We start from the raw sequence: 20,497 nt of genomic DNA, 5'->3' as shown, positions 1-20,497 counted from the left end.
TACTTTCAGAACTTTGCCAATATCTGGCTGGATCATCTGTGAAGAAACAGCACAAAACTTTACAAACACGGCTGCAACAATACAACAATGCCATCATGTGGTCATATTAGAACACTGCAGCACTTTTTAAAAGTTTTAACAAGAATTCATCATTCATGAAGAACAACCCATCCAGTCCGGGGGACTTCAGCCTACTTTATTAGCTACTAGGCAGGAGGCAGGGTACACCCTGAACAGGTCATGGACAGGGGAATTACAACAACTTATACTCACTCCTAGGGAGAATTTTGCAACACCAGTTAACCTAACATGCATGTCAGGTTAATTCAGTGGTTTCAAATTATATTTATTCCTATTTATACACTCTGCACGCCACTTTATAAACCTGTGAAGACAGTGAGATCCCCGTCATAAGTCTTAATGTATTTATTCACAGAAGTATAATAAAAACACAGGAAAAAATTTTCATGCAAAGACTTTTTATTTATGAACAGTCTGCAGTACTATATAATAGCACACACTTTGTCTCTGTTTCTGATCATTCTTAATGATCATATGAAATACAGACAAATGCTGTGCCTTCAAAAGCATCTCCCTTTTCACAATAATCAAAAAATATCTTGTTCTGTTTTAAATATGTAGCTTAACTTCTTAAAATAAAATATACATTGTACGAAATATAACAGTTGTTTAATTTGATAGACTATATTGTACCAAATGCAATTATATGCAAATACACCTGTGATTTATTTTTTATGCATTGCATGCACAAAAAGGTGAGAAAGAAAAAAATGTTGCTGTGCTCACAAAAAATGCTGTACTTCTGTATGAAAATAGAGAATATCAAAGCAAGATGCGCACCAATAGTCTAGATTATGTTACAAAGAAGTTGCAGTACAAAAAGACTTACGAGACAGACCAGATAACACATTACCTGGAGCACAGAGGCATGGGTCTGGGCTGGAAACAGGACAAAGACAACCTTACACAACAGGTGATGAGCTGATGAATCAGGGCTGCTTGCAATGCAAGTCTACAACCAGTTCACCATGCACACACACACACACACACACACAGAGCTGGATCCAAGAGTGATGAGGTCAAACAAGCAAGCTGAATGTCGCTGGTTAAGCTTTGAATTTTAGCCATTTAACCCGGTGAAAGTTGATGTCTGATGCATAGCATAAAGTTTGGTTTGGTATATCAATTTTTCATATTGCTACCCTTTTAGTAAACTGCCTGGAAACCAATTACCAGTTATACCTGCAAGTTATATCAGCATTAAATAATTCAGCATGTTCAGATACTGGGATTAGTATTCCAACAGCAATGTTCTATACAGCATTACTTCTAAGCATCTTCAGCTTATTATTATTATTATTATTATTATTGCCTTGACAACTTCATATGATTTTGTTTTCATAAAAGAAAAACAGTTGGTGACATCCAGTTTAAATCCGGTTTAAATTTTAAACACTTTGATGGACTACACACAGATGAAGTTCTCCTCTGCGACAGTGTGTTCAAGGCACACTGCGATCAGCATAGCTACATCTAGCTTTTCCCACAAAATGCACTTCTGAATTCCCACAGAAACTGAAATGTGAATGAAGAAAAACCTCCATAGTTACATACAGACTTCTGTTAACACCACAACATTTACTTCTGGGGCAGTTTGATGATGTTTCTGTTGACTGCTGATGATCCCTCTGAGTGTAAAATCTGAGTATGTGAACATATTTTCAGGTATTTCCAAAGAACACAGAGCCACAGATTAGCAGTGCAAATCTAACACTTGAACCAAAAGGTTGAACTTTAGAGCAGATGAGTATCCATCCATCATCTATCCGTTTTCTCCGGTTCATCTGAGGTCTGGTAGAGGAGGCAACAGACATCCCTCAGAAAGGATAAATAATCTCTGCAGCATGTTGTCAGTCCAGAGTCTCCTCCACCAGATGAAAGCAGCTCCTCAAAAACACAACATGCTACTGATATCATGTCACTAATATATTGCTCTTAAGTGAAACTATTCATGGACCACAGTGTTTCCCTTTCCAGACTCTATAAGTACATTCTCTATAACACAAGTATAAGAATAAAGAGTAGGGGTTTCACTACTGGTCATACACTCTAAGTTTACATATTCAAAAACCTCTTTCTACATAAGAAAATATACATATCAATTTAATGTATTAGATGAATCTTTTTTATGGTTTTAATAAACTCTGAAAACTTTCTATGTTACATTTGGTGTGTGTTAATACTGATTGCAAGGCGGTACTGATGCTGCCTTGTGTTTTCTTCAGTTACATTTCTTTTGTTTGTTGAGCAGAAGCACTTAAACATTCATGTTTCTACACAGAAGCTCGCCACGGAGCTCGAGTGCAGAGGAGGATAAGATGCAAAAGATGAAGGAAGTCCGCTCGCTTGAGCAAATGGGCCAGCTAAGAGGTGGAGGGGATGGAAGTGACGAGGTTGGAGGACCAGCACCCAGCAGCAGCAGTAAAAAACGCTCGTGCAGCACCGGGACAGTCAGTTCTGTGACAAGTCGCGTGTTACAACACTGAAGGGGGTCACAGCTGACTGAGCCATGTCAGATGAAGGTCTTTGTTGTTAAGAAGAAAGATTTCCACAGTGGTGAAGGCAGCGATTGGAGGTTACACCCTCTCCACTCGACTGGGGTCGTAAGAGTCTGATGACAAAAGACAGGAAAGGAAAGATGAGACGACCTGATCTAAACCAGTCCGAACAGAATTATTTCATCTTACCAACATGGATGCTAGCTTCTCTATTCTAGTTTTATTTTAGAAACTCTTTTACTGACACTTTTATATTTGTACTTTTATATATATAATCATGTTGTCATTCTGTATGCTGAGTTTTAGTAAATATTGATTTAACATAAATACCTTGTATGTGTGTATATTCATTGCACCTATTTGTTTATTTTCATATGAAAGGCCGTGATTAAAGCTCAGCAGCATGGTTGAGACATCTAGCCTACATTATTGTAGATATCTGTGATCTCACCTCCTTCAAACCCCTTCTTAGATCACATTTTTTCAGACAGGTATGTGCCATTTAGTTCTGGAACTTAAAAAAAATTCAATGTTGCTGTTTTTATAACATTGTATTATATGCTATTGTGTGTGTGTGTGTGTGTGTGTGTTTTGTTTTATTTTTTTGTTCTTTCTATTAATGTATTAATTTATTTGTCTTTTGTACAGTAAGTGTTCTGAGAGGTGTCCATATTTAAAATGTATTATTATTATTTATTTATTTTTCTCTTAATAAAATATAAAAATAATAATAATAACAATAATCTGCTTAACTGTTTGGAATATAAATAATGTCATTTTGTAGTATTGTAGTACCAAAGGCCTCCACCAGGGGCCAGAAGACAAGTATCACAGGGTCACAGTTACAGGGTGACATTGAACGTGTCAGAAATTCAGATATCACCCAACCCGTCAATCGATGCAGTAAAGAATGACACGATAACGTCTCGTTTCAGATCTAACACTGGCAGGAAGTTAAGAGTTAGAGTTTTTTGGCGAAGCTACGGCTCCTAGTAGGTGAAGCAGCAAAGGGTTCTTTCAAGAAAAAAAATCCAGTCCAGTCCAACCCCTGATAGGTAAAGCTAACATATCATAACTTTACCACAACAATGTAAAGTCATACCAAAGGCAACTTTGTTACCAGATGAAGTAAGTTTGATGTTAGACATGAAGAACAAACAGCACACCTCATCTCAAAGAACATAGCTGAAGACATGTTCCCATCACTCTAGTTTGGAAGTTTGATGGAATTTGTGAAGCCTGAGTTAACAGAGTTTAACTTTTAAGAAATTTTCATCAGTTCAAGACTGAAGAAACTGTCTGATGATGCTGAAGGTGAGCCAAACATTTAGTTAGTGAGTGTTGAAAATCCATCTCTGAGCACAGATTCATGACATAGCTACAACTGAGTCATATGCAACGTCACATTTTTCACATATTCAACTGGAAAATACAAAGAGATGTTCTGCTGGCCAAAGCCATGAACCCCAGGGACTAAATGGAAAAGAAACAACACTTCTGATAATACTCAGTAAGTTGAAATAGTATTTTTGCTAGAAATGTCTATCCCACCAGGAACCGTCTTGCTACAAGGGGACAGTGCTAACCACTAAACCACAGTTTGGCCCACAAATAAATTTTTTTCCTCAACTGGCCATCTAACAATAACAAGCATCATTATTCAGTAAATAACTCACTATAACTGGCTGGGGAATGTAATTTAAAGAGTATGCATGAATCTGAAGAGACATTAGTGTATTATTTTGTACCGACCTGAGGCAGAGAGCATTTCCTCATCCTCCATATTTGTGGGGCCACAGGTCCCAGTGCTGAAACTTAGTGGCAGCGTAATTTCTCTCTTGGGAACGCTGCGAGGCTTAGGAAGCAGAGGAGGTTTCTGGAGCCTGGTACGCTGTTTTGCTTTGGGCATCCTTCCTCCTTCTGCATGCCAAGGGGCCCCAGCTTTTTTCACCGCTGCTGTCGTATGGTCATCTTTCACCATTTCCAAACGACTTTCTTTGTCTTCCTCCATCTTTCCTGCCTCCAATTTTAGTTCAACATTTACCTCTTTCCTCTGCTCATTATTGGCCATCTCTTTTGCTTTTTCTTCCTGTCTTTGCTCCTCCTCACACACCCTGTCGTTTTCTACCTTTGGTCCATCAACATCTCCCAAGTCGATATGTTTGTCTTGGTTTACCTGTTCTTGATCCATTTCATTCATTTTCACCTCCTCTTTTTCCACTTGTTGATTGACAATTTCCCCCTCTGACTCTACCCGAACTTCGCATTCCTTTCTGACCTCCTCTGTTTCTTTGGAATTAGCTTCTCCTCCACACTCTGGACTTCTTAGGTTGATGCATTTTACTGGAGACACAGAGTCCAGTTCTTTCAGGCTAGCCTTTCTGCCTGTGGTTGACCTGGCCAGAGACGTACCAGACAAGGCCACGGGACAGTTCAGCTTATCTTGAATGGATTCAGTTAGTTCACAAGCTCCATCTCTCTGTTTCTTCTCCTCGCTGCACATGCTCAGTGCTAGCTTCTCATTCGGGGTGGGTGGCAAAGACAGAAGAAGCTTATTTGGTGGGAACTCAGGAAGATCGATTACTGAATGAGTCTCTGTGTGCTGGTTGTTTCTACCATCATTGGGGATGTTGATGTGCTTTAGTTCATCTTTTTTCGGTTCTTCTTGATCCATACCTGATTGTGCCTCCTTGACTTCTCTTGTATCTGCTCCCTGGACTATTAGGGACTCTTCTTTTACTTCCTCAGACTCTTCTATCACCTGCTCTGTCTCTGCATTTGAACTTGGTGATTTCACAGCTAACATGGCGCCTCCATCAGTCTGACTGTCACCTGGCTGTTTGTCAGCATCCACTAAGGCCTCCACTGGAACGGATATACCCAGGATCCTCGCTGCCCTCTCCTCTATGGACTCATTTTCAGGGATTCCTTTCCCATATTTGACCTCATATAAGTTACTGATGTCCTCTGCAGGTAAAGCATTAGCTTTCTCCTTAATGAGTAAGCTTTCTAAGTGCTTATCTGCCATTGTTGAGTCATTCTTGTAGGCCAGAGGTTCAGAGAGGGCACAGCTTTCATCATCATCATAGTCAGAATAAATCTGACTTGTCTGCTTTGTGATATGTTGTGGACTGTCTTTCTGAAGTGTTTCAGAAGTGTCTTTCTTATGCTCTCCTAGTCTTGCAGGCACCTCACACCTGAATGGGGAAACAGTGTCTGCTTTAGCTTTTTGCTCACTATTCGTTTCATGTTCCAGCTCTTTGTTTGACTTGTGCTCAGAGAAACTGCTTTTTTCAACTAATACCATCCTGGTCACGCAGGAGAGCTGCACCGAGTGACTAAGACCCTTATGATCAAGTGTATTTGGGACTGAGAGGGAGCGCTTCATTGGCTCTCCGGGACCTCCGGGAGTTTCCGTGTACACAGTTAGCCCCACATCCCTCAGTAAGGACTCTTGAGGAACAGGGATATCCTGCCTGTAGAGTTGGTTTGATTCATTGTGTAGAGGGGCAGAGGAAAGGAGGCAGTTGGGACTTGGGTTAGGGAGTATGGAAAGCTCATTTTTTGGTGTTGTGTTGTTGGCATGTGTCCAGGGGAAAAAACTCATTGTGTCCATGGATTCTATATCAGCAGCAGAAGCAAAGGATTTTGATCTCTTTTTTATATTGCTGGCCTTTTCCATGTGCATTGGAGGAAGACTTATTGCCTCCCGGCCTGGTTCTGGACCAGTCAAGTGTGCTCCTGATTTAAACCAAGTTAGTCTTTTATTTAGCCCATCAAGATCATCAACACACCGACCCACATTGGGTCTCTTGCTGATTGTGTCTTCCATCTCTTTATTGATAGTCTCCAATTCACCAATGGCATCACAGGGTCGTCGGTTCACTGGCTTCAAGAGAAACTGACCAAAAGCCACTTGTTCGGGACTCTCAGGGGGAATCTTCTTCTTAGGAGAGGATGGCTGCTGTTCTCCCTGATTCTGCACCTTGGAAGGAGAGGAAGGGTTCTGTTGTAGGTCCTGAAGTAACGGTGTTTGTGTTGGGCTAAGGCTGAGACGGGAGAAAGCACTGTTGCTGGAAGGATGAAGGTTTTTCTGGCCTGCCATAGGGTAGCCATATGGGGGGCTACTGTCAGTCCCAACAACACTATCAGTGGTTGTATTTGAGGCAGACTGAGCAGGCTCTTGCATTGAATTAGGGTGATGGTGTTCTGGACTTTTTACCACTGTCAGAGGTGAGCCAGTCTGGGTTTCTTGATTACGGTACTGGTTTCCAGGCCAGGACCCGGCGTAGCATAACTCTTTGTCTTCCTTTGCTTGGAGTGCCCAGGCATCTATGATCTCCTTCCTTAAAGGAGCTCTTTTGTAATTGCTCATTGAAGATGTACTGCTGTTGTGAAAGTGAGAATAGCAGGATTTGATAGGCATCTCGTTCACAGACTTGCTACGAATGTTTGGGCTCTCTCTGAGGCCTACAGCAAAAGTGTTGGTAACACTCAGGTTTGTTATTGCCTCGTTATTGTTTGGATCTGCTGATAAGGTTTTACTAAAGTTGGTTGGTGTGCGAACAGGAACAGACACGAGGCAGAAGATGGTCTCACTAACTCTTCTCTTGGTGTTCCTAATGTTCTCGGGTCTTGAATCCGGCGCAATTTTCTTTACTTGGGTGATGGTTTCGGCAAAGACCTGGCCTGAGCTGGAGCCCTGATGAGAAGAGGATCTTGTCAACGGGGCCTGAAAAGCTGAAGAGGTCGAGAGAAGAGGAAGTTGGATTTTGGGATGTCTGTTATTACAGTTTTGGTCAGCTGATGGCAAGTTATCGACAGTCTCTTTGTGCAAATTGTTTTGCCACCTCTTAATGTCATTGTCATAGTCAGAAGATATCTGGTTAGCTTCATCTGCCAGTTTGGCAGTGATGAAAGGCCCCAGTGGCGGGGGCAAAAAGGCACTGTTGTCGGGCGCAGGCTCCGACATGGTGACACTGGGAAGCTCATTACGAATGTGGCGAATCTTGTCAGAGTCTGTCAGGGAGTTGCCACCCAGGGCTGAGGAAATATGACGGATACGGGGATCATCAAAGGGGATGCATTGTACTCCTCCCCCTCCTGGGAGCACTTGGGTAGAATACACAGGGTAAAGCTGCTTTTGGCTGGACACACCTCTCTTTCTATGGGGATCAGGCCAGGAACCAGTTGGATATCTGATGAACCAGTGAGCTCCATCTGGAGTCACTTGCATCTGCTGATATAAGTCCCCTCTGTACCTTAGAGCAAAAAAAAAAGGAGGTCACACATAGACAACACTGACTCAGTAGGGCTGAAATAATAAATTAACTAATGTTAGTCCAGTGACTCCACTCCAGTTCCTGTTTAGCCAGACTGGGAGTGAATGAACATGATAGATTTATCCATGACTGTGCTTTAATTGAAGAAAATCCAGAAGGTTACATCAAATATTCTGATGGTTTAAACTTCTTAAGTAACTCATTACAATTATTAGATGTACTTAATGTTTTATATACAACCCAGACTCCAAAAAAGTTTGGACGCTATGTAAAATGTATAATCCAATGAGGATGCATGTCTAAATTTTTAACTAGTAGTGCATAAAAATTAAATACAATTATTTAAAAATCTTATAAACCCATATTTCATACCCAGTAGAAAAAAACAACCTCTCAGATGTTGAAACACTTTGAATCTGATGGCAGCAACACATCTGTAAAATGTTGGAACATCGTCAACATAAGGCTGGAAAAGTAACTGACACAAATCAAAAACAAGTGGAGGAGCATTTGCCAACTAATCAGGGTAATTGGCAACAGGTCAGCAATATGACTGGGTATAAAAGGAGCATTTCAGAGAGGCAGAGTCTCTCTGTTAAGCTGGACAGAGGTTCACCTATCTGAGACTAACTGGCTCTAAAAGTAGTGTATAAAAATGTTTCAAAAACATTGTTTAATATCATCAAAAGATTCAGAGAATTAGGAGGAATCTGTGCATGGGACAAGGCCAAAGGTCAAAACTGGATGCTGTGATCTTGGGGTCCTCAGGCAGCGCTGCATTAAAAGCAGACATGATTCTCTACTAGAAACCACTGCATGGACTCAGGAATACTTCCAGAAATCACTGTCTGTGAACACAGTTCACCCTGAAATCCACAAATGCAGGTTAAAGCTCCACCATGCAAAGAAGAAACCAGATGGGAACAGGATCCAGAAACAGTGCCGTCTTCTCTGGACCAAAGCTCATTTAAAATGGTCTGAGGAAAAGTGGAAACCTGGATGAAGATGTGAACTAGTTTCTGGAAAGCATGGACGGCGTGTCCTGCAGACTAAAGAGGAGAGGCAGCATCCAGCTTGTTATCAGTGTTCAGGTGAAAAGCTGCATCTCTGATGGGATGGGGCTGCATTAGTGTCTATGGCATGGACAGCTTCCACATCTGTGAAGCTCCATCAATGCTAAAAAGTACATGGAGGTTTTAGAGCAACATCTGCTCCCATCCAGACAACGTCTCTTTCAGGGAAGACCTTGCAGGTTTCAGCAAGACAATGCTGAACCACATCCTGCATCCATCACAACAGCATGGCTTCACAGGAGAAGAGTCCGGCTGCTGAACTGGCCTGCCTGCAGTCCAGACCTTTCACCAATACTAAACATCTGGAGCATCATGGAAGTAGAAATCCACCAACCAAGGTCCAGAACTGTAGAGCAGCTAGAATCCTGCATCAGACCAGAATGAGACAACATTCCTCTCCTAAAACTCCAGCAACTGGTCTCCTCACTTCCCAGATGTTTCCAGACAGTTGTTAGAAGATGAAGGAGATGCTATATGATGCTGAACATCACCCTGGAACTACTTTCTACAGACATGTTGCTGCCATCAGCTAAAATTAATATTCTTTACAGATGGTACAAATACTCAATATTGGAAAAACTAAGGAAATAGTTTTTGGTAATTATAAAAATAAAGATGATATACATATCCATATAGACAATGAAATTACTGAATATGTAAAAGAAATTAAATTTCTGGGAGTAATACTAGATAATAAAATAAGTTGGAAGTCTCACATCAGACACATACAAAATAAAGTGGCAAAAAATATCTCAATCATAAATTAAATTAAGCAGGTCCTGGATTACAAATCACTTTATATTCTTTCTTGTTAATTAATATTACCTTACTTAGAGGACAGTATAGAGGTCTGGGACAACAATTATAAAAATACACTTTACTCGCTATTACAAAAAAGGGAAGTCTGTGTTATACGTAAAGTCGGTTATCTGGATCATACAAACTCCCTGTTTATACAATCTAATTTACTAAAAATCCAGGACCTGGTTAATTATCACACAGCACAGGTTATCATTATCATTTTTGAGGGAACACAGTATTTAAAATGCACTTTGTGAGAAGCACCAGGAAAAGTTTTTGTGTGTTTGTTTGTGAGTCAAACTGGAACAGGATGGGGGAAGAACACAGGCAGTCTCATCATATTCAAATATTTAAATTAATATGTAAGGAGATAGTAATGCAACAGTACAGAAATGGTCTGGAATGAAGAAGTATTATATAGACTAAGTATTTCTGTTATCATCATTATTGTTATAATTGTTGCTATTATTATTATTATCATTATCATTATTATTATTATTACTGCATAACTCCATCATTGTAATTGATTACTGTAGGCTTATAGATTATGTAACATCCATCCATCCATTCTCTACCGCTTATTCGGAGTCGGGTAGTGGGGGCAGCTGCCTAAGCAGGGAAACCCAGACTTCCCTCTCCCCAGCCACATTCAACAGCTCATCCAGGGGGATCCCAAAGCGTTCCCAGGCTAGCCAAGAGATGTAGTCTGTCCAGCGTGTCTTGGGTCTTCCCCGGAGCCTCCTCCCGGTGGGACGTGCACAGAACACCTCACCAGGGAGGCATCCTGGAGGCATCCTGACCAGATGCCCGAGCCACCTCATTTGGCTCCTCTCGAAGCGGAGGAGTAGCGACTCTGAGCCCCTCCCGGATCACCGAGCTTCTCACCCTATCTCTGAAGGAGAGCACGGCAGCTCTGCAGAGAAAACTCATTTCGGCCACTTGTATTTGACATTTCGCTCTTTTGGTCACTACCCACAGCTCGTGACCAAAGGTGAGGGTAGGAACGTAGATCGACCGGTAAATTGAGAGTCTTGCCTTCTGTCACCACAACAGACTGATGCAGATGTGACCGATGTAACATAATTAGGATAATTCTACTAAATAGGTATTATTATTATTATTATTTTTGTATTATTGTTATTATTGTTTTATATTTTTATGATAAACAGTTATTCTGTAAAGAGATATTGATTGTATAGACTGAATATTGTTACTAGCACTATTAATTCTATGTGATTATCTCGTGCCTGGTAGTGGTTGTGATAATGTTATAATATCTGAAGATTGTTGTAATTTACTGGGGTGTGATTATTTAAGCTTACGTTTTCCCCCACTCCTTTTATTGTCATATATTTTATTTTTGTTTTTATATTGGTCATTATGTTCAACTAAACCTTCTAATCCGAAATCCAATCAGCTTCACTATCAGCTCATATTTTCCATCAAATGAGAAAACGTCTCAGTTTCAACATCTGATCTGTTGTTTATCTTCTACTAGAAATGAAATATGGGTGGATGAGATTTAGAAACCATTGCATTCTGGTATTACTTACAGGCTTTTAGGAATCAGGGTTACAGATAAGTAGAATCTAAAACTCATGAAAACCAAAGGTTGGCTCTTACACTCAGACTTTTTCAAATTTTTTCTAAAGGATGTGAAAAACAAACTAATAATAATAAAAGAAAAAGACTCAGATTAATTATAGAAAAAACAGAACCAACATACCTGTAGTCAACTGCAATTTGTCCATAACCCCGATGCCCCCCTGCTATTATAGGAGCTCTTTTATATGATGGAGGAGGGATGTATACTGGGGGTCCAGAGTCCTGTGCAAAGCAGTCCAACGGAGGGTCAGTTCCTCTTGATATGGGTCGGGGCGTTCTGTCCCTGTTCTGGGGAATGACTGATTCTCTGCCAGACAACACCTCACAGCTTCCCCTGATCTGCTGGTGCATCTCATAAGACGGAGGTCTGGGAGGTCGGGTGAAGCGGGGCTTTGGTGTCATAGAGAGCTGGTTGGCACTAGCCGGTCTCCCGTTCTCTGGCCAGCGGGGTGCCCTGTAAAAGCGGTGGTGTGACAGTGGGTGGCCATTCATTCGCCTGTGCAGTTCCTGGTTGGACAACGCAATGTTCACATATTGCAGGCTCTCAGGTTGTAGCATCCTGGGCAGGGACTGGGATTTGATTTTAGTCCTGGGGTGGACAACCATGCCCTCTGGTGTTCTGGCATGAAGCCGTTGCTGCTCTTGAGTCCAATGCTCAACGTCCCTCTGAGACGGCTGGGGGCCAAAGTTTACAGCTGGGTGCCACTCATCTGTCCCCAGGCTCTGACATTTTCTCTCATTCACCATTCTCCACTGATGGAGAGCCGCCTCCCTTTCTCTACAGCGGGCCTGAACCTGGGCCTGAGCCTGAGCCTGAGCCTGAGCTTGGACCTGAACCTGAGCCTGAGCCTGAGCCTGAGCCTGAGCCTGGGCCTGAGCCTGGGCCTGAGCCTGAGCCTGAGCCTGGGCCTGAGCCTGGGCCTGAGCCTGAGCCTGAGCCTGAGCTTGGGCCTGGGCCTGAGCCTGGACCTGGGCCTGGGCCTGAGCCTGAGCCTGAGCCTGAGCCTGAGCCTGAGCCTGGGCTTGAGCCTGAGCCTGAGCCTGAGCCTGAGCCTGAGCCTGAGCCTGAGCCTGGGCTGCCCAGCGCAGCTTCTCCTGAGCTGCCATCTGAGGGTCTTCTAAAAGGAGCTCTTGGCTTCTTGCTTGCTGAGGCCCTTCTTGCCTCAAAGTAGGTGACAAGCAAGCTTGTCCTCCTCCATAAGGTTCTCTAAAGTCAGCATAGTCCAACAGCACACTGAAGTCTTGTCCTCTCCTCCTCCAGTAGGACACATCCTTGGACTGTGACACAGGACCTCTGGCACCATCACAAAACCTATGAGAAAATATAATATAATAAAATATAATATAATATAATATAATATAATATAATATAATATAATATAATATAATATAATATAAAATTCATGTTGTGAAATGTTTGTTCGATAGACAACTCAGGTTTGATACAGAGCAGCAATAAGTAAGTTAAAAAAAAGTGTGTCTGGGACACTGGTATGTGCATCTTTTAAACGTCCAAAGACATGCATGTTAGGTGTTACAGTCTGTCCTGCCAGTCCTCCAGCACTCCCCTGATTCTCCAGCACTCCCCTGATTCTCCACACCTGTCCCTGATCCCAGCTCTCCAAACCACCCAACCTGTCACACCTGTTCCTCATTGTCTCACTCATCCTTATATACTCCAGCACCACAGTCACTCCCTGTTGGACCATAACCACGTACCCTGGACTCACTCCCCTGCTAGATTCCGCTCCTCTGCATTGGTAACAGTATGTTTATCATCAGTCTATCGGTTCCTGAATAAACCTGTTAACCTTCCTTGGTATTCCTGGAGTCCATACGTAACATTAGGTTAATTGGTCACTCTAAATTCTCCCTGTGTGTGTGTGTGTGTGTGTGTGAATGGTTGTTTGTTTATAGGCTAATAATGAAATGTTGACCATCATAAATGCCCAATTAGAATTTGTCTGCAGAACACAGCTAGTGGTGAGGCATTGAAGTCAGACTATGGCAATTGCAGACTGGTGTTAGTCTTAGTGGTGTAATCCAATGACTCACTAAGCAGTCTTACTAAAAGATGCTTCACTCTATTCTCTCTGCTGTCCCACAGTAGACCATCTACCAGCATGAAAGATGAGGAAGATAGGGAGAGCAGTGTCAGATCAGTACCAGGTTCATGTACAGTAACATTTTTCAATAAATTTGCAAGTACATAAATGCCTGTAATGTTTTTGTTATGTTTTTTCCCCCACTGTAAATAAAAATAGGTGGTGGTTCCACATGCTCTGCAAAGTGCCCTTTTTTAAAAACTGAGCACCTGCTACTCAAAATGTCTGTGCACACCACTGCCCAAGATACTGTTTCCTCACAGCAGTGTCAGGCCAGATGTTTATTTTTCTATAAATTTTCAATTAAGAGATGTGTGTGTGGGTGCGCTCTTTTTAACATGGTTTTTATTGTGCAAAGCACTTTGTGCTGGTATTGTACTGAATATGCTTTGTAAATAAAAATTTAAATGGAAATAACATCATTTAGCCAATAAATGACTTCAATGTTATAAAAAGTCACACATTATCGCCTGTTTCTTTCTTCGAACGGTAAAGACAAAGGAGGTTTGAGGGCATCAGATGTGCTGTTTTTAGCAAACACAAAACCCTGTTTCAGTGTTACAAAGCGTGGGAATGTCATAAACGTGGCGGGGGGAGGAATATTGATGAGAGAAGTCCTTAAAGATGGAAACTGTGGAAAAATCTCCACATTAAACATCCAGATATGTACAATATGCTGCACACTAAACCAAGTAGGGCTTTAAGGATGAAGGCTGAGGGAGACCCCGTTGCTGAGAAAGAACTGGAACAAGCCCAATCTTCGGGGAAAATGTTCTGTAGACAGACTAAACACAAACAGAACTTCCATAATGCTTTGCTGCATCTGGCATTAGAGGTCTCGACTGCAAAACAAGAATAATAAAATCAAACGATTACAGAAGGATTTTAGGATGAAATGTGATACCCATTGAAGAAAACCACGTCTGAGTTGAAGATCATGGGTTCTCCAGCAAGATAAAGATACAAATGTCCACAGCAATAGTTGAAAAGCAAAAAAATGGAGTGTTTTAAACTGGTCAGCCAAGAGTCCTGATCAGAATATTTGCCATCAGGGAGAAGAATCCTGCAAACATTCAGTAGCTTCAACAAACTGCAAAGAAAGAGTGGAAGAAAATACCAGCTGAGAAGCTTGTAGAAACATTCTGAGCATGAGACACCAAATACTATGTCCATGTCATTTTTTATGTTTCCTCTTTAAAATTAGAACATGGAAGTTGAAAAATAAATTACTTAAATTAATCTAGAAATCAAACAATAGGGTTCTGATTATATCAAATCATTTCAAAGATTTCTACTGAACTGGGTAGAGTTGCATTTCCGTATTGTTGCACCTTGGTCCTGGAAAACCCTCCAAGACACCTCAAAGCTCAGCAAGTTGGTCTCTTTTGGTCAGTTTGAAGCTCAGTTATGAACTCACTGAACTGTAAATGAGTCAGTAAATGCTCCTCCTTAGATAATACTTTTTTATTGTTTGTTTCATTCAGTAGAACAAGTAGATATGATCACACTTTCTATGTAGAATAAAAAAGAGAAAATGTCCCACTAGATGGAGACAGATAGCTGTAAGTAGCCATGTGATGTTAGGTAACAACATGCTTCTATGGGGGGATAATGAAAACCTTACACAATGACAGACTGTGGCTGTTAGTCCTCCAATGTCCTCCAAAGCAGATCAGAGCCGCTTCACTGACATTCTTCATGTTGCAGTGATCTTTAGGTTCTAATCTGATTAAAAAAATGAGCTGCAGTTCAATACCAGACTAAGAAGAAGTCAGATGACAGACAAGGAGAGACAGGGAGTCCATCCATGCAGCCTCGTCTTCTCAGAAAATTTTATGGACAGAGACGCTGACATTATAGAGAAGATGCGAGCACACGTGTTCTCCAGCCGGAGGCCTTGGCTACTGAATGTCCTTATGATTTCCAGGATCATCACTGGCTTGGAATGTTTTCAGACAGAGAGGAGGGCAGCTAGCCACAACAGTAGGGAGATTTGAGAGCGTTTCATGTAAGATGAGCTGCCACCATTAGTCTAATTGAGTCCAAGTAGAACCCGTCTAATGGGAGAGCCAAGATAAGCTCAGTCCATACCTAAACTAAAGCTAACAGGGTAAATTAATTTGGATTAAGGGAATATAAGAAACATGAACAAACAACAAACTGAAATCCCAGAACATGTCTTTTCAACACAAAGCTTTGATAGCAGCAGCAGACCAGCAACTTAAAATGCTGATTACTCATCTCGAGGAATGAGTAACCAGCAAAGGATGAATAAAGAGTAAAAGGAATGACAGAAAAAAGGGAAGAAAAACAACCACTAGTACTACTGAAGGTCATTTGCCTATTTTGAGATGCTCTGTCACTGGCTGTTGGCCATAATCGTTTAGAGACAGAGAGAGAAATAAAAAACATGTTTAGAAAAATTCTGGCAAGCCTCAGCTGGACTGACGTGGTCTCAGTTACAGCACACTAACCCCTGGAACTGGTACAAACTGGGAAAATTAGAAGAAAAAACCTGAGACTGGATGAAGCTGGGAAGTAACTCTGGATATATCACACGCTACTCAAGTGAGTTTGAATTGCATAACTCCAGACTGAGCTAAATTTAGCCTTCCCCTCATATACATATTTAAATAATCCCTATATGACTCCTGTTTTATTGATGAGGGTATGCATTATGTAAGTAGGTATACCCTGTGGGAACCAGTGGAAGCCAGTCAGGCATTTTGGTTTTGTATGAAAAAAGTGGAACCCTGAATAACCAGAGGATACACAAACTAAAGCTGTAGTGATTATAACTCTTAGGGTCCCATGTGGCAGACTAAGACACGGAAATATTAAAATATCCTCCCACCACTTAAGACTTGATTGAGAAGAAGAGAGAAGGGGGGAGACAAGAAATGAGAGGAAGTTAAACACCAGCGGAGAAGCAGGAGGAAGAGAGAGAAGGCAAGAGGGACTGAACGCCAGCATGAGGCAGTTTCATTAAGGATATGATGTCAAATCCCCAAATAAAACTCCTTGATGAATTATTTCATTTCATGAACCATGAAGCTCTTCACAGCAAAGAACTGTGTCATCAGTCTAACCCTTAAATGCCATGAATATCATAACTGATACAGTTTCTGAGACCGATCGCATTATTTTATGGTAAAAACTTTGCTCAAATCCCTGTTATCAATCTGACTTGTCTTCTGCCCCCTGGTGGACAGCTTTTGCACTACAATCATTTTGACATAACACATGGTAATAAATCGTAGATGCAAATTTTTTTTTTTTTTTTTTTTTTTTTATTTATTTTTTTGGCCCTAGTCTTTTTTTTTTTAAGTTTTTCTTAAAACACAAAAAATTAAGCTAAATATTGAAACAGGAATTCTGAAAAGGTTTTTAATGTTTTGAGAAAAACTTGAGTAAAAACATTAAAACAGCCATTATTTTTAGAGCAGGATAATAATCCAAAACGTTATCTTTTGGGGTATGCTTTAATGGTGTCTATTGTTGCATTTTTCATTTATTATTATTATTAATTTATTTAATATTTTTACTGTACTTAATTTTAGGGTATTGGTCTAATAGTTATTCATAGTTATTAATAGTTGAACCCGATACCAATTTTAATAAAGCGAGGGCTATCAAACTTAACATGTTAATGCAAAGAGATTAATCCGTGCAATTAACACATGCTTTTTTTTTACGATATTTATTTTGTTTTTGTATAATTGTTAATAAATTTAGGTGTTAAGGGGTTGAAGGTTTGAAAATGAAAAGTGATGTTCAGGTCCGGAGGTGCAGCAGAAACCAAATCTTACCCACTGTCTGATGTCAGGGACTGTCCTATGAAGTGGGTGTCGGCTAGGCCTTGGTTCTCGCCCTCCCGGTTTGGCTGGCTTCTGTGTCTGGATTCGTTGTTGTTAGGACAGCTGCTACTGTACTCATGTGGCTCCCTTGTTCTGCAGCTATTCCCAAAGGGGACCACGGATCTTCTTTCGTAGCCATTTACTGTCCTCGGGCCAGGCCTGTTCTCCTGAAGTTCATGGTGTTTGTTGTAGGGCGGTGGTGAGGATGAGGGAGGCTGGCGGGCTGAGGATGCAAGATCTGGGGTAGGGGTGGAGGAGATGGTGTGCTTGGGCAGCTTGTATCCATGAGAGATGAGGAGGTCCTCCACACTGTACATGGTGGCATTTGTTTATACTGATATGGGTTTTCGTTCCTCTCTCTGTCTTTTTTGTTTTCTTTGTTGAGAGAGAGAGGAAGGTAGATGGATTGTCGAGGTGTCTCTGCTTCTTCCCGATGTGCAGCAGCAAGATCACTGGCACAGCTGCATAGCCAAGGCCATCACTGGGAAAAGAACAGAGACGGGGATGACATGAATGGAAAAGAAAAAAGAGAATGACAATAAAACCATTATTTCTGCTATCAATGTCCAGTTTTGTTTTTTGGTTTTTTTTTGGGGGGGGGGGGGGGGGGGGGGGGGGGGGGGGGATTCCCTCCCTCCTCTCCACTCCAGCTCTGGAAAATATCCTTTTTCTATTTTTCTTGGACTTCACTTGCATCATATAAGTCCATATTCCAGTCCTGAAAAGGACTAGGACATAAACAAACAACCACAAACATAACCTACAACAGCATCATTCTTAGCAATGGAGGCGTTTTAAAGGGCTGCTGGTGCTGCGCTGAAAACTCAAAATGTCACTGCGGACAAAGGAACCCCTGCAGACTTTCATGCAAGGCTGCGATCGGCCTTCTACCGCAAGTGCTGTATGTCAAAGTCAGCCGGATGACTTATCACTGCTTATCACTGCATAAGGCAAGTGTCCTAAATAAAGCTCAGTATGAGAGTTTGGATGTATTAAACTAAGACAAAGACAAAGACTGCACAGAAAGGTCGCTGTTCGAACCCCCCCAGCCGAGGCATGAACCAGTGACCTTCTGTGAGACAGCAGTGCTAACCACCGAACCACCATGCATCTCAATAAAAAAAAAAAAAAAAAACTGAAAACTTTTTAATGTAAAAATTTCTCACTAATTAGAAAAAACTAAACTTTATTTTTCTTCAAGGGAATGCAATAAAGTGCAACTTGAGCCACGTAAAGCTAGCATATCATCAGTCTATCATGACTACAGGTCAGCGTGAAATGTAAGTAACATTATGATAAATGACCTGATAAAATGCTGAGTTGCTTCTTTCCTGATATCTGAGACAAGCAAATGCAGTGATTAATGCATGCATTCAAAGATATAAAACAGAAATAAATATTAGAATTATACTTGGACTACTGACTAAAATGTAGCCTATAGCGCTGGGCAACGATAAAAAAATTTTTAATCACAATTAATCGCATCATTTTCTGCGATTAATCACAATTAATCACATTGTTAGGTGCGAAATTAAATGATGAATCAATATTTGTGTATTGCATATTTTCAAATAATACTTTAAATCAGCTTCCTTTAACAGCAGCTAAAATACTTTGTACAGATATCAATTTAAATATTAACATCAGTAAAACACATAAAAGCTTTTCTATACTCTTTCAATCATGACTGTTTAATCACATCATACTGGTTTAATTACTGTACACCCTGCTGCCTCTGACGCATGTTTCATGGAGGTTTTTTCTCAGTAGAGCTTTCTAGAACAGGGGTGTCAAACTCAAATACACAGTCAAGGGACACTGGTTCAGTGTTTAATGAAAAGTGAGTATGCACCTTTTCCTAGAATTAACACAGCCTATAAGTCAATGCTTATGAAACAACATTACACAGTAAAAAAAAAAAATTGTTGAATTTGTTTTATTATGGTTTTATTTACAGCTTTGTGTGGGCCAGAAGTGAACCATATCTCAGTTGCCATCCTGAGTTGGATTATGGTGAATCTCCTGTGGGCCACATGTGGTATAGATGTCAGTTGTTGGCCTGGACATGGATAACGGTGAGGGCCAGAAGTGGTCCTAATGTGGGAAGCCTTCCTTGTGGCAATTTCCTTGTAACCCACATGTGGTGGCCATGTGACTGAGTTTTGGACGCCACATTCACATTTAGTCAACGCCATACCTCAAGGCCAAATTTGGGCCAAACAAAAATGGACATTTGGCCATATATCTGGGTTATGAGCTGTACTCAGTTCTGTGACTGTTTTCCTCTATGTAAAATATGTTTAATACTTTTGGCTGCATAACAATCCACCACCTTTAGAACCAGTTTCACATGCATATCAATATGTGCTGGTCTCAGCATCAACAGACTGAAGGATTCTAGTACTTTTCAAGGCAAATGGACAGCTGTATAGTCCTTAAAAAAACAAAAAGAAACTAACAATGCAAGCCTGATATTTTGTGCCATGGTGGACTGATAGTTAACTCAGACAACTAACTACTGAAATGCTCATATCATGAGCAAAAATCATCCCCTCCAATAATACTTCCAGTAATGATCTGTACTTATAACCACTCAGTTTATCAATGTATACTTTCCAACCAAAAACCAACAACTGGAAAAATAAAACTAAGGGCTCATTCATGCTCCCTTTCCGCATGTAAATAGGTACCCTATGTAAAGCCAATACCATAGGGCAGGGTTGAGCAATTTGGCTGATACACCACCAGCAAAAGGACCAAACCAGGGAAGAAGAAAAGGAACAGGAGGAAGAAGAAACAGAAGACGAAGACAATCACTGTGTCCCAATTCAGGGTCTACGTACTTCGAAGTGGTGCGCCAAGCACTGTCCTGTTTGAAAGGCATCTCTAAATTCACCCTTCAAACCCGCACTTCGCTCGGCCTGTAGCGAAGGCTACTGGTGGTGGATCCTTCGCAGCCTCTTTTCTCCCAGAATTCATTGTGCACAAAATGAACAACAAAGCTCCAAAGAGTTTTCATTTACCTCACTTTAGTAATAATGTGACAAAACCTAAATACATTAAAAACACGTTTGTTAAACGGTGGCATGAAAGTCTGTAATTTTTGATATATTTTAGATTTTAAGGGGTTAATAAAGAGTCTGTGCCTGCTGGAAAACAACAGAGCATCAGATTCAGTTTTATTTTAGTTTTTTT

General features: G+C 41.0%; 1 protein-coding gene across 1 annotated transcript in view; it reads right to left on the bottom strand.

Annotated features, from left to right (window-relative positions):
* Window positions 1–492: 492 nt before the first annotated feature.
* jcada (junctional cadherin 5 associated a) overlaps window positions 493–20,497 on the bottom strand; it is a 38,634-nt gene continuing 18,629 nt past the window's right edge. The window contains exons 2-5 of the mRNA XM_041968895.1: window positions 17,255–17,783; window positions 11,462–12,652; window positions 4,332–7,840; window positions 493–2,692 (exon numbers count right to left, since the gene is read on the bottom strand). Coding sequence (XP_041824829.1) covers window positions 2,658–2,692; window positions 4,332–7,840; window positions 11,462–12,652; window positions 17,255–17,619 — 5,100 coding nt within the window. The 5' untranslated portion in view covers window positions 17,620–17,783 and the 3' untranslated portion in view covers window positions 493–2,657. The remainder of the gene's footprint in view (window positions 2,693–4,331; window positions 7,841–11,461; window positions 12,653–17,254; window positions 17,784–20,497) is intronic.

The sequence above is a fragment of the Melanotaenia boesemani genome, chromosome 18, assembly GCF_017639745.1.
Source record: "Melanotaenia boesemani isolate fMelBoe1 chromosome 18, fMelBoe1.pri, whole genome shotgun sequence".
Taxonomy (NCBI): domain Eukaryota; kingdom Metazoa; phylum Chordata; class Actinopteri; order Atheriniformes; family Melanotaeniidae; genus Melanotaenia; species Melanotaenia boesemani.
The sequence above is the reverse complement of the archived record's forward strand: the minus strand, read 5'-3'. Positions and strand labels throughout refer to the sequence as shown.